The sequence below is a fragment of the Chlamydotis macqueenii genome, chromosome 5 (assembly GCF_036417535.1).
Source record: "Chlamydotis macqueenii isolate bChlMac1 chromosome 5, bChlMac1.mat, whole genome shotgun sequence".
NCBI classification, from domain to species: domain Eukaryota; kingdom Metazoa; phylum Chordata; class Aves; order Otidiformes; family Otididae; genus Chlamydotis; species Chlamydotis macqueenii.
The window spans coordinates 46,103,480-46,116,718 of record NC_141560.1 but is presented as its reverse complement, the minus strand read 5'-3'; the positions used below and the strand labels follow the sequence as shown (position 1 = coordinate 46,116,718).

Sequence of the window (13,239 nt, the reverse complement as noted above, 5' to 3'; positions counted from 1 at the left end):
AGATAGCAGGCAGGGGCTTCCTTTCTTCTCTGCCTGCTTCCTTTTACTTTATGCAGTGTTGGGCTGAAGTGTCAAATGCATTCAGGCCACAGGTACGGCATCATGTGCAGGGCTCCACTTCCTGTTCTCCCCTGAGAAAGCCAGGCTTCCTAGTAGATTAAGGCTGTGAAGGACCTCAGCTGAGGTGAAACTTGGCTACTTTGAAATAGTTTAGTGCTAGTTTTAAGTGTAACACCCTCTAACTCAGTATACCAAACAAATTGGAAGAATGAAAGACAGTACGTCAGCTGAGGTTCTTAGGAGGAGATGATTTGGGACATAATTTTCCCAGGATCTACAAGGTAGATAAGGATGCAGGGATTGTTGTTGTATGTTTCCAGCTGGCAGGGAGGATATCCTAAACCATTATAAGAAAAGGGCTCAGAAAAAACAGTTTGGTGCCTTTAGCCTATTCTACTGAAAGCCGAGGTACTACTGTGCTTTGAAACCAAAACCAATATCATAGAATGGTTTGGGTTGGAAGGGACCTTTAAAGGTCATCTAGTCCAACCCCCCTGCAGTGAACAGGGACATCTTCAACAGATCAGGTTGCTCAGAGCCCTGTCCAGCCTGATTTAAATGTCTCCAGGGATGGGGCATCTACCACCTCTCTGTGCAACCTGTTCCAGTGCTTCACCACCCTCATCACAGAAAATTTCTTCCTTGTTATCTACTCTAAATCTACCCTCTTTCAGTTTAAAACTATTGCCTCTTGTCCTATGTCTACAGGCCCTGCTAAAAAGTTTGTCCTTGTTTTTCTTATAGGCCTCTTTTAGGTCTGAAAGGCCACAATAAGGTCACTCAAGAGCCTCCTGTTCTCCAGGCTGAACAACCCCAACTCTCTCAACCTTTCTTCATAGGAGAGGTGCTCCAGCCCTCTGATCATTTTTTTGTGACCCTCCTCTGGACCCACTCCAACAGGTCCATGTTTTTCCTGTGCTGAGGGCTCCAGAACTGGACACAGTACTCCAGGTGGGGTCTCACCAGAGCAGAGGGGCAGAATCACCTCCCTCAACCTGCTGTCCACGCTTCTCTTGATGCAGCCCAGGATGCGGTTGGCCTTCTGGGCTGTGAGCACACGTTGACGGCCTATGTCTAGCTTTTCATCCACCATACCCTTAAGTCCTTATTGGCAGGGCTGCACTCAATCCTTTCATCTTCCAGCCTGTATTCATACTGGGGGTTGCTCTGACCCAGGTGCAGGACCTTGTACTTGGTTAGAAGTTAGTTGCACTCATGTTAGAAAACGTTAGTTTTCTTTCCTCTTTAGACCTATACTAACTTTTTTCTCCTGCATGCTACAGTTCCCCCTGCAGACAGCAAGTTTTATCCAAATAAGCTGAAAATTTAGTGCTGAGGTCAGAAGCAGAATTCTCAGTAAGACCAACTGTGCTGGAAATAAAATGCAGTTATTCTGTCTACTAATCTCATTCAGTATTCACAAGAGCTAATTAAACAAATCAAGATGGCTACTTATCTAATTGCATATGTGAGCATAAACATTCATTTACTGTATCTGAGTCCACAGAATTGAAGCACATAGTATTTTCCTTTCTAACACGTGACATGGGAGTCAGCCAGCTAGAGGCACCAAACTTAATCAGCTAGACTTGTCAGGCTTCTACTCTGAGCTGCATCCCAGAGCATCCGTTCTCTTTGCAGTGACTACGGAGAACCTATGAGTCCGATCAGCTAACTTAGCTAAATTTTTTGCTTTATGGTGGATGATGTGTATACACATCTAGATGCTCAGCATCAGGCAGCTGGCTAGCAGCTGTTGTGGCTGCTGGAATTGTTGTTTCTGTTGTTGCTCTTCCTTTCTTAAGAAAATGATGTTGCATTTGGAAGTTGTTTCATTTGGCAATCTCATTTACCTGGCTATTGCATATATGTTAGAAACTTTTTGCTGCTTTGAAATAGTTTAATGCTAGTTTTAGGTGTAACACTCTCTAACTCAATATATCAAATACATTGGAAGAGTGAAAGACAAAATGACTGTTCACTACAGGTGTTAACATGACTGGTTTTTGTGTTCTTCTTTTGCCAGAATCAGACTTCATGGGTCCTCTCTAGCATGGCAGCTCTTTACTGGAGGGTGAAAGGCCAAGGAAAGAAGGCAATCGATTGCTTACGGCAGGCATTGCACTATGCACCCCATCACATGAAGGTGTGTACGCATGTGCCCGCTACTCAGATGAAACAATGTTTTGCTTGTCACAATAGAGCTTTCACAGGCTGTTGTTAAGGCCAGCACTGTGTGTCCCAAGTGTCTGTATTGTATTAGATACTAGCTAGTTGTGGTGAAACCTCAAGACTCTCACCACCTGTTTAGTGTGCACTGTCTGATTTTTAAAATTAATAGTAAAAAAAAAAAAGGACAACTGCAAAAGAGGTTCAGTGGAATCTCCTGCAGTTCGGTGGGTTTGACACCCTTCTGAATAACGCAGGCTTGAACTTTCCCATGTTATGCAGGACTTTGATTCTTCATCAGCCTTTGTCTGAACAACAAACCTAAGATGTGGGGAGTATATGTTCTGGTTGTGCTTTTAAAGAGGGGAGGAGGTGATATCTAAACAAAGAACTTAAATGCTTAAATCTTAAGTGTTTGAGCTGTGAATCTCAGCTGGACACTTGTGCCTGACTTTGTGCAGCAGTTCTGTGCTTTGCTCCAAAAAAGGCTGTACTTTGGACATAATCTTTTGTTTAGCATTTCAGTTTACTAAAGTCCTTTATACCCTTCATCTTGCCACATAGTATGCTGAGCATTATAATGTCTGTTCTTAAACACCAAGATGGCTCTTGCGAAATGATAAATGCAACACAGGCTCCTCACTCAACATTGCAGGTTTCACTCTGGGACCTGAGCAACAAATTGTGCAGCACTGCAAAATGTATACTCCTTTTTGAATCTTGGTCTTAAGTCTTTCTTTGAAAAGCAAGAGACAGAGTAGTTCACACTCTCAAAATATTATTAGGAGGATTTAGCCATTAACAGTAGAAATGCCTCAACTCAGAAATGTACATCCTGTGTATCTATGTCCCCTGTAATTCTGTCTCTTTGCATTTGTCCTTTTACAACGAAGTTGGAACCAAGATCTAGCGCAACAAGCTCTTGCTTATTTTCTTGTCTTTCTATGTAAATGGGAATGGTTCCTCAGAAACAGTGCCCTTAACTGCGCGACTTGTAAGTCTCAGAGTACAGATTGGAAACTACAATTCGGCAAGATAATGGTGTAGCTGTTTTCTAGAGATGTGATATTATGTTGCTTGGGACTGGCTTACTCTCCAAATTTGTGCCTTGTTTTTATCCCCCATACTGAAGCTGCCTCCAGAGAAAACTGTGGGTCTTGTTTGTAAAGATACAGCTGCAACTTGAACTCAGTGAGAATTTGCACTGAATGAACAGCTTAATACTAATACTTAATATTAATACTTAATATTTTGTTTTATCCTCATCTTTGGTTTTACGCACTCTTGCTACTTTCTCTTGCCTCTTCTCATGTAAATAAAAGGTAATTAATTTTCCTGTGGGCTTCTTTTGTGATTGTGCCTTCCATAATATCTGCTTTGCAAACATCAACGACTTACCCACCAAACGTACTCCTTGCCTTGTAGCAGTCAAGGAGGCAGGGATCAAATACATCCAAAAATTTTATTGTCCTGTTGAGGGCACCTAAGACTTGCTACTAAGTAGTATTTTGTCCTTTGAAGGTGTGAAGCCCAGCTCCCTGAGAGTCTGTTATGGCTGTCAGGGCTCAACGGTTTTGTCAGTCAGACAAGGTCACAGTCTGGAAATCCAGGAAATAAAATCATACCATCAGTGACTACCTGAGAAAATTTTATTTATAGCTGTTATCCAGCATCATACAGAAATTCTATGTCAGAGGCAGGATAAAAACCAGTGCATCAGCTGCACTAGTGGTTAGATGCTTTTTTCACTTCCCTGCTGTCCCCTTTTATTCATATTCCTTCCCCTTTTATGCAAGAGTTGAAGGAGGGTGGCCAAACAAACAGCTTTTTTTTTTTCTTTTTTTTTTTTTTTTTTTTCCTCTCAGAATGTGTCTCATCTTTCGGGAGAAAACTAGTGAAAGAGCATCTAACTTTTTAGTTGTTTGTGTAACAGTAGTGTTTGTTACTATTGTGAGCAGATGTATGTATGTGAGGTTTTTTGTCTATAACTGAGGTCCAAATGCCCTTTTATAGTAAAATAGATCTGACTCATCACTTTCAAAGTCACCAGGTAGTGGAGTGCGCAGTAATCAAGTGAGAGTGGCCAGTGGGGAAATATTATGTTTGTCTTGCTGATCCTGAGACAGTTTCAATGGAAACAACCTCACTGTTTATCGCTTGCTCTTCTCTTCTCTTCCAGGATGTACCACTAATAAGCCTAGCAAACATCTTCCACAACGCAAAACTCTGGAATGATGCCATCATTGTGGCTACCATGGCAGTGGAAATAGCACCACACTTTGTGGTTAATCATTTCACACTGGCAAACGTCTACGTAGCAATGGTGAGTGTGCTGTCACCCAGTTATGTCTTGTGTTTGCTACAGTACTGTTCTGGTTTTGTTAGTGAGGGGGGGCCTAAGGTGGTAGCTTCTGTAGGAAACTGCTAGAAGTCGCTCCCCTTTGTTCAGTGGACTCGGCCAGGCCTAGGGCGGACCCGCTGCTGGCCAAGGCCAAGCCAATTGGTAGCAGAATGTCCCGTGATAACGCCTCTGCAATAACGTATTTAAGTAGGGGAAAACAGGAAAAAAAGGAGGAGAAGATGTGAAGCAGCTGAGCGGGGGGCAGAGAGGGGGAGGCGCGAGCCTCATGGGCCTTGCAGGCCTCACCCTCTGGCCTCCCGCCGGGCAGCCGACTGGGCCCGACTCGGCCCGGCCCGGCTGCAAGAAGTGGAGAGGAGATGAGAAGTGAATAAGATGTAAAAAGGATCCTGAGAGACGTCTGCCAGCCTGTTGTGAGGAACAGCTGCAGACGCCAAGATCAGTGAAGAAGGAGGGGGAAGAGTAACATGGCTCCTGGCCAAGATTCCTCTGCAACTCGTGGTGAAGACCGTGGTGGAGCAGGTTGTCCCCCTGCAGCCCATGGAGGTCCACAGAGGGGCAGAGATCCACCTGCAGCCCGTGGAGGACCCCACGCCAGAGCAGGTGGAGGCCTGAAGGAAGCTGTGGCCCATGGAGGGCCCGCTGGGACAGCTGTTCTAGAGGGACTGCACCCCGAGGAAGAGATGACCCACGCCGGAGCAGTTTCACGAAGGACTGTGGCCCATGGGAGGGACCCCACGCTGGAGCAGAGGAGGAATGCGAGGAGTTCTTCCCCTGACGATGATACAGCGGCGTAAAACAACGCGTGATGAACTGACCGCGACCCCCATTCCCTTTCCCCCGAGCCGTGCTGCTTGGGAGGGGAAGGTAGTAGAGATAATGTTAAGCCCGGGAAGAGGGAGGGGTGGGGGGAGGTTATCTTGTTCCCTGTCTCATTCTCCTGCTAATTTTAGAAATAAATGAATAGTTTTCCCCAAGTCGAGTCTGTTTTGCCCGTGACGGTAACTTTAAGGATTTCTCCCCGTCCTTATCTCAAACCTTGAGCTGTTTTTTCTTATATCATCTCCTCCTGTTCTCTCGGAGGGTGGGGGGAGCGAGAGACAGACTGCGTAGTCTGGTCCTGATCGGGGCTGAACTACGACAAGTACATACATATATGTGTATTTTAAAGATCTTATTCTCACACATAATGTTGGAGGAGCAACATTCAAGAAATTCAGGTAGGATAGGATCAATCCGAAATAATTTTTTTTTTATTTTTCTTTTATGCCAGAACTCTTATTACTCATTTTACTCTTATTCCTCATTTAGTACTTGAAGGCCAACGTTTTTATAAGCTGACTTCAGAATGCTGTCTGCAAAGCTTTGTTAAGACAGCAGCAAACAATTGATAATTTTGGTTGACTGCCCATCTAAACACAGGATATTTTTATAATACTGGGAAATTAATGATAAATTGGATCTCTGTCCTGAAGAGCTGAGCTTAACATAATAAGTGAAACCTCATTCAGAGTTGTGATGAACAAACACAATGGAAGTTTAATTTCAATATTTGGATTATCAACACCCAAAATAATTCTGATTGAACTCAAATTTCTTCATACTGTCTATATATTCTAATCTGCAATGTAGCTTCCAGTGCTTTCTCTGAACACAAAACGTTCATTCCTTTTATCTTACTAATGCTGTATTGGTTCCTGTGTGTTTCAGCCTTATCTTTAACAGGGCCAGTGTATTTGAAAGGCAAAAGAGGCACCATTAAACTGAGACACAGTTGATATCTATGTCTGTGTCAAAATTATTTTCAATTACACATGTTCTTATGTGTCCCTGCCAGTTTTCAGCACTTGTCATAGATTTGTCTTTAATGTTTTACTCCTGTGGTTGAGGGGGTCACAGAGATAACAGGACAAGTTGAGCAGGTAATCATGGAATATGGCTATCAGGGTTGAGAAGAGTTGAAATGCACAGTGTTGTCAAACACACAAACTGAAAAAAAAGCATGAATTGGTTCTATTAAGGTATAACTTCGGACAATTGTTTGAAAGAAACTAAGTAGAAGTTTGATGCTTTAGTTGCCAATGTCTTTTTAAAGTTAGCACAGTACCTAAGGATAACTTCATTCTCCCTGGGTCTGAGAGGCATCTCGGTGAAGCCCCATATTCATTATATGAAACAACTGTAGCAACAGGACAAAATTTATCTTCTGGATCAAATCATGCTAACATAAAGACAAGTTAGTTTATTTACAACATATTTAACCTGTTGAGAGCTGACTCTGGCCAACAGGTTGTAGGAGATGTCATGCTAATTAATAATATAGCATTATAGCATATATCAGTATAGCATTATTCTGTTATAGAGGCCAAGGTTCCTTTAGTTGAAAAACTTTTCAGTAAGTTGGCCATGTAAAGAACTGAGAACTTTGGATGAATGCTATAGAAACTATTGGGAATCTAAAGGAACATCAGAATAATCAGATCACAGCAAATGTAAATTATTACATCTAAAAACTGAAAAATCTGGTTCCTGTTTTCACTGCTGTTTGTCAGTGCTCCCACAAACTAACATGGGATTTTCTGTGTAATTCCTGTTGAAACTGTATTAGAATACACTTAAAAAAAAAAAAAAATCAAAACTTTACAACTCACATTGATCTAGTTAGTGTTTATAATGTGGCTAGAAATTATTACCTCTGCTGGACAAATAAAGTTAGTGAGAAAAGGAACTTAAGAGAACAAAAACAGTGTTGAAAGTGACTGAAAAATCCAGAATGTTTTGGGTCTTTCCCCCTTTTGTTTTTCTTTTAATACGCTATTGGATGTTGGTGTTAATAGTTAATGAAAAAGAGGAGTGGCATAGGTAATTAGATTTCAGCTGTATAAAAACAGATGTTATTTCAGCATGAATGCTTCTTACTGCCTTTCTGGAGTCCAGCTTATCAGTTGAAATTGTCTAGCTTGTGTGTGCTCTTAAAGCTTTGTTTGGTTGTTTTTTACTTTGAGTAATCTTTTAAAAATAATTTCAAGTTGTTTCTAAAAATGTTGACTTTTCAAGCAAAGTTGATGTTTTTGCGTTGTCTAGGACTTTAAAGCTTGATCTGTGTAAATTCTGATTGAAATCTTTTTTTAAAAGTTACAGCAAGAACGCTAAGACCTACTATTGAAAGGAAAAGGCAAGAACATTGGTCAGTAATGCTTAGCAGTGATTTGACTCCCTTCTATGGAGTATGCAGAACTGGGTCATTAGCCCAAGAAAATATCAGAGTTGTTTGGAGGAGGAGGGAGAATCCTAAACTACAAGGATTGGTTCAGTTGCTTTTGTGCATACTATACTGCTCAGCTACTTAGGACAGGAAGGGCATAGGAAAATGTACGTGTTTACTGTTTTTTAGAATCTAACTCTTTGCAATCTTTCTTTCTTTCTTTACAGGAGGAGTTTGAAAAGGCAATGAAATGGTACGAGTCAACACTAAAACTTCAGCCGGAGTTTGCCCCAGCAAAGAATCGAATCCGCACCATTCAGTGTCATTTACTTATGAAAAAAGAGCGACGGTCTCCTTAGAGATCAGCATCTTTCTCTTTTTTAAAAGTTGTCATTATTCTCTATTCTGCTTTTAAGTGTGCTAAGATAAATTGATGAATCAGTTTTTAACAAGACTTTTAAAAAGAGATGGAATTCGGATCAAGGGTTCTTTTATTTTTTTCCTCAAATATAGGAGCATCTTTGGAAAATATATTTCACAGACCATAATTTTAAAACATCCATGTAAATATTAAACTGAGAAACTTCCATGAGTCCATGACCACCTGTACTGAGACCCAGGCACTGTTAGTTTTTCCTTAATGCTCAAATTGGCATCAGATTCAAAATGACTTGCTTCATGTCTTACGATCGAGGTCAATGGAAATGCAAAGCACACACCCATACCAAATAGTAAGAGGAGATAATCAGCAACTCGTCCATATGCTTTGTCCAGTCTTGTTCAGTCCATACCACATTACCTGCTTTTTTGGAAGGAGAGGGACAGGATTTTAAATGTTTATAAGAAACATTAGGAACATTAAGCATTTCTTGAATTGTTTGTTTCTGTTGGGGGATGAGGAGGGAACAGCAGGACACTAAAGTCAAAGTGGTTTTTAGTCTTACTCGCAGAAAAAAAAAAATCAGTAAAAATCCCAATAACATGTTTTATATTTGTCTATATATTCACAGCCCTCTGCCTCCCTGAATGGTTGATTTACTAATTATTTGTTCACTGTACTTTTAGCCATTTCAGAATAAGGTGCAAGTTTATGCTCACTCTGAGCTGCATTTTCAGCTGCCGAGGAGGAGGAGGGAGGCGGTGTCAAGGTATCATCAGCAAATAAGTCAGGTGGAACATTTCCAAATCAGTTCTCTCTTTGGTTGGTGGAGGACATGATTCTCCAGACATCATTCATTGTTGAATCAACAAGGGCACATATTTGAAATAAAATAAGTTGTTTATGAACAAAACACAGCTTCTCCTCTAATCTTTGTGTCATGCGCCGTTTGCAAGAGTCGAGGCTTGGGGAGCCTTCCAAGGAGCCTTTTCCCCAGGAGCAACAGAGCTGAGAGGTAGGAAAACCTTTAACACTCCTGATTAGACAATTATTTTCTCTATATCCATGGAAAACTTCCCACACCTCTGTGCCTGACTCCTTTTACGTGGCAGAAGAGAATAAGGGAAAGTTAACTATATCAGCTGTCTGTCACGTAACCTATCCTCCAGATTTAGTGTTAAACATACTGCTTAGTGATTCTTTTTAAAGAACTAACAATGTTTATGAACTTACTCTTTTTTTTTTTTTTTTCCAATTTTCTTCCTCTTTCAGTAATGCAAATTAAGAGCAAGTACAGCAGTGGTGGAAACTATGATGTCAATAATTTTTTTTAATACTTTAACTTTTTACTTCATAAAAGGATCTCTGAATATGCATAATTGAAGATGAGCAGTTCTAATGCAGATTTTACCTCTCTTTTACTGCAAGTAATTTTTGTTCATCTACAAAGCCTGACAGAGGTATGAGCAAATGCTACTGTTGGGTTTATTTTTATTTTAAAAAATGGGTGAATGTGTTAAATTTTTGTCAACAGAGCCAACAGTATGTCAAAGCCTTCCCTTCCCAAGGCTCCTTGAAGGCTGGATGTTGTTGGCTGGAGATGGGCAAAGCTGTATCTATATAAACTTCAAGAGGAGAATCCCTTTCTGGAAGGTTTGATACACCACCTCTAGGACCATGGACTGGGATAATGAATTACAGAGATTTCTCACGCAGAGATGTGGGAGGGGAAAGCAGTAAAGCAGGTACAAGTAAATGGAAAGAAGTTCTATTTGAGATAGAAAAAAGTTAGAGCAAAGGCTTTTCCTTGAACTAAGGCAAAGCACAGAGAGGCTGCTTTTAATCAGTTTTGTTAACTGCTCTGCTTTACTTTTGTAGTGGTTGATAAATACTTGGGAGTCACTTAAGTATATTTGGTAAATCTTCCATTTTGTGTGCTAATTTTAAAATGCAATGTGCAAAAACTTCTCTTGGTACAGAGGAACCATCTTACTACTTGGTTTCCTAATGAGTCATATGGTCAAATCAAGTGATTGCCACATGCTGAACTCTTTTCTACTCTCTGAGGAGAGATGCTGGGATTTGAGCGAACAGAAAGGCTGGTCCATAAGAACCTAGAGCAGCAATATCTGGAGCACAGACGGTCATCTTTGGCTTTGACATGACGTGGAGTTAAAATAGACCTTTTCTGGATCACCAAGCATTATGCTCATAGACAACACTGATGGGCACTTAAAATTAGCTGTTAATACTCACGTCAGTTTACATCTTGTGTACTGCAGTATTTGCTTATTTTTTATTAAGAAATGCAGCAAGGTGCACTATATACTGACATCATACGAAAGGCAGGAACGCTTAAGTTTTGTGTACATGACCATACTATAAGTTGGTATTACGAGCAAGGAGATAGTAGGCTTCTGCTCTTGTTCTGTTTGCATTTCCAAAGAACTTGCACCTTGGAAATGGTTTTTGAAAACTGCAGTAGTCTGAGTTCATGTAATTTTTTTCTAAATCTTGGTTAACTACTTTAAGGGAATGTGTACTGCCTTACTCTCATAAAAGTTGTATGAACAGTTGTTCATTTGCTACTCGGCTACTGTGTGCTGTATCTGCCATACAACTAATTTTAAAATAGCCCGTGCCCATGCTTCCTTTTAACTGTATTTTCCGAAATTTTAGATAATTCCTCTAAGTGTACTGCATAAGCAGTACATAAAACTGAAGCAGAGAAGCAGAAAGATCTATTGGAGAGCATAAACTTGATGTAATGTCAGCAACAGAATGTGTCTCTTAAAGATTTCACCCATTGAATTTGCTGGGGAGCGCTGGCTCCCACCCTGGAGAAGGCGAATGGAAGACTCTCCGCTCATCTCCATGTCCTCAGCCCTCCTGTTTAAATACAAAGAGTGGTGGCTTTGAGTAGTTTGGCAGTGTTCAAATGTTAAAAAAACAAACAAACAAAACTAATTTTGCTGATCTTATGAGCAGAAGACAAGTTGGACATCATGTTGAAAGGGAAGCCAGTGAATTTTACGGAGCAAAGGTGCAACTCTGCAGGGTTGAGCTAGCTATTTAAAAATGAGATTCTTCTCCTTCCATTTAAGCTATTTTAGAATAAGCTAAGGTAGTTGTCTAGGCTCTATTTTCAGTAAATGGAAAAGATTATTATCCTGAGAGGGTGATCCACCCTCCCTGTTGTAGAATGTTGCAAATTGCCTGTTCAAACTGCCTGTTCCTTTCCATTGACTGTTGAGGTGCTTTTGACCAACTGAACTTCAATATGAGTTCTAATAATGAGATTTAGCAACTCATTTCATATGGACTGGCTCTGCTAAACGTGTCACCAAAGTAGTCTGTTTTAGGGATGACATAACCATAGCTAAATAGCAAAATCCTCTCTTCTCCAAAAAAGTTCTTTTCCTCAGCTGTTTTCAAAGTATACATAGAAATGAAGTATAGATGCTGGGATGGGGGGGAAGTCTCCATTTGTTTGCAGATAGTATCATGCTCCTGACATCCAGGGGCTTTTGAGGGCAAAAGCTACAGGAAGAGAATCAGATACTTTTATCTATGGAGCGGTGGTTTTGGTTCACCATTGATGGCATCATTGCACTGCTCACGGCTGCACTGGTGCCATACAGAAAAGAAAATCCTACAATGCCACGTTGGAACTTAATGTGCGCACAGCATCACGTTCAAACAGATTTCACAATGCAGTGGAGGCTGGGATCTTAATTTCCATCACTTATGGACACCTTGCATCACCTGTGATGGCCATTTTTCATAACAGACTGAAAATATTAATCAGAAAAGTTTTCTTTCCCACTGTCTAACCCTCCCTCCTTCCCTCTTACAGGCAAAAGATTAAAAACAAACAACAAAAAAAAAATAACCTCTCTGTAACAGTTGTGTGATGTAGCCAAAGATGCTGTATTAGCATTGCAGTAGTGTGATACTTTTGCTTCCTGCGATTTTCAGTAGCTGTCATGAACATGTCTGGGTAGCAATTTAGGACCTCCTGGGTTTAGACCTGTTTCATGAATCGTAATGTTCCTATTCTTGTTGCTGTCCTCCTGTATGACTCTAGGCAAGGCATTTCCCCTCCTTGCTGCACCTCTCTTCCTCCCACGCGCTGTCTGATGTCTTTTTAGAACATACGGAGTTTTTTGGAGCTGGAATCGTTGCTGTTTATGTCTTTGTATGAGAAAGAGTTGCAGTGCCAGAGAACAAGAACAGTAGCAACGCAAATTGGAAACAACTGTGTGGAGAGCTATGAAGCGGGGAACGGGAAGAGTTTAATAGTCACTGCATCAGCACTGAAAGAGTGAAAATGCTTTAGAAGAACTTCCTGTGACATTCAGAAAAATGCAAGCTCCTCTTCTGCAGAGCTACTGGATGTTGTGTGACGGGTTCAGGGTGGTCCTCCCGTCTCAAGCATCACTTAGAGGTGTCCTTCAGGAATGCTGCAGGTTGCCTTGGTTTCTTAGAGGACCAGTTGCCCATGTTTGTGAATCAATTAGACTCTCTTGAAAGAAATATCCCCAAAGAGAAAGGCTTGTCACTTGTGGGGTTGCTTCTGTTGATTTTTGGGTTTTTTTTATTTTTCTCTTAATTTGCTGAATGTACTCAAGTGTGCCAGTATTGATCCAAGCAAAGTGAATGGGTCTATGAACACTGAGGCTTATGAAAACTTCTTTTCAATTTATGGTCTTCTTGCTGAAGTCTGATGCTGGTCATCTGTGAGAGTCAACAGAAGGTTGTCCTACAAATTACTACCAGGAAAGGACAGGCAGTGAACTTAAAGACAACTTATTTTTATTATTATTTTTAGGGAATCTGCACAAGAGTAATACAGCCTATATTCTGTACACATAATGTTAAGAAACTGAAAGTCTGAATTAAGTGAGAGGGTTCTCATACTTTAAGCTTTTCTCATTTCCAAGTATTGAAAAGCTCAGGATTGATTAGGAACAGTGCTTTGATAAAGGCTGACTTCTTTAAAAAGCAGCCTCTCAAACTTTTTGCAAGTAGTTGGCTTTTTTTTAACCTTTTAAACCTAATGATTGG

The 13,239-nt window shown here is 40.7% G+C and overlaps 1 protein-coding gene across 1 annotated transcript in view; it reads left to right on the top strand.

Moving 5' to 3' along the window:
• TTC17 (tetratricopeptide repeat domain 17) overlaps positions 1–8,257 on the top strand; it is a 64,613-nt gene extending 56,356 nt beyond the window's left edge. Inside the window, exons 23-25 of the mRNA XM_086748796.1 lie at positions 2,087–2,206; positions 4,409–4,552; positions 8,021–8,257. Of these exons, the coding sequence (XP_086604922.1) occupies positions 2,087–2,206; positions 4,409–4,552; positions 8,021–8,152 (396 nt within the window). The 3' untranslated portion in view covers positions 8,153–8,257. The remainder of the gene's footprint in view (positions 1–2,086; positions 2,207–4,408; positions 4,553–8,020) is intronic.
• The last annotated feature ends 4,982 nt before the right edge of the window (positions 8,258–13,239 follow it).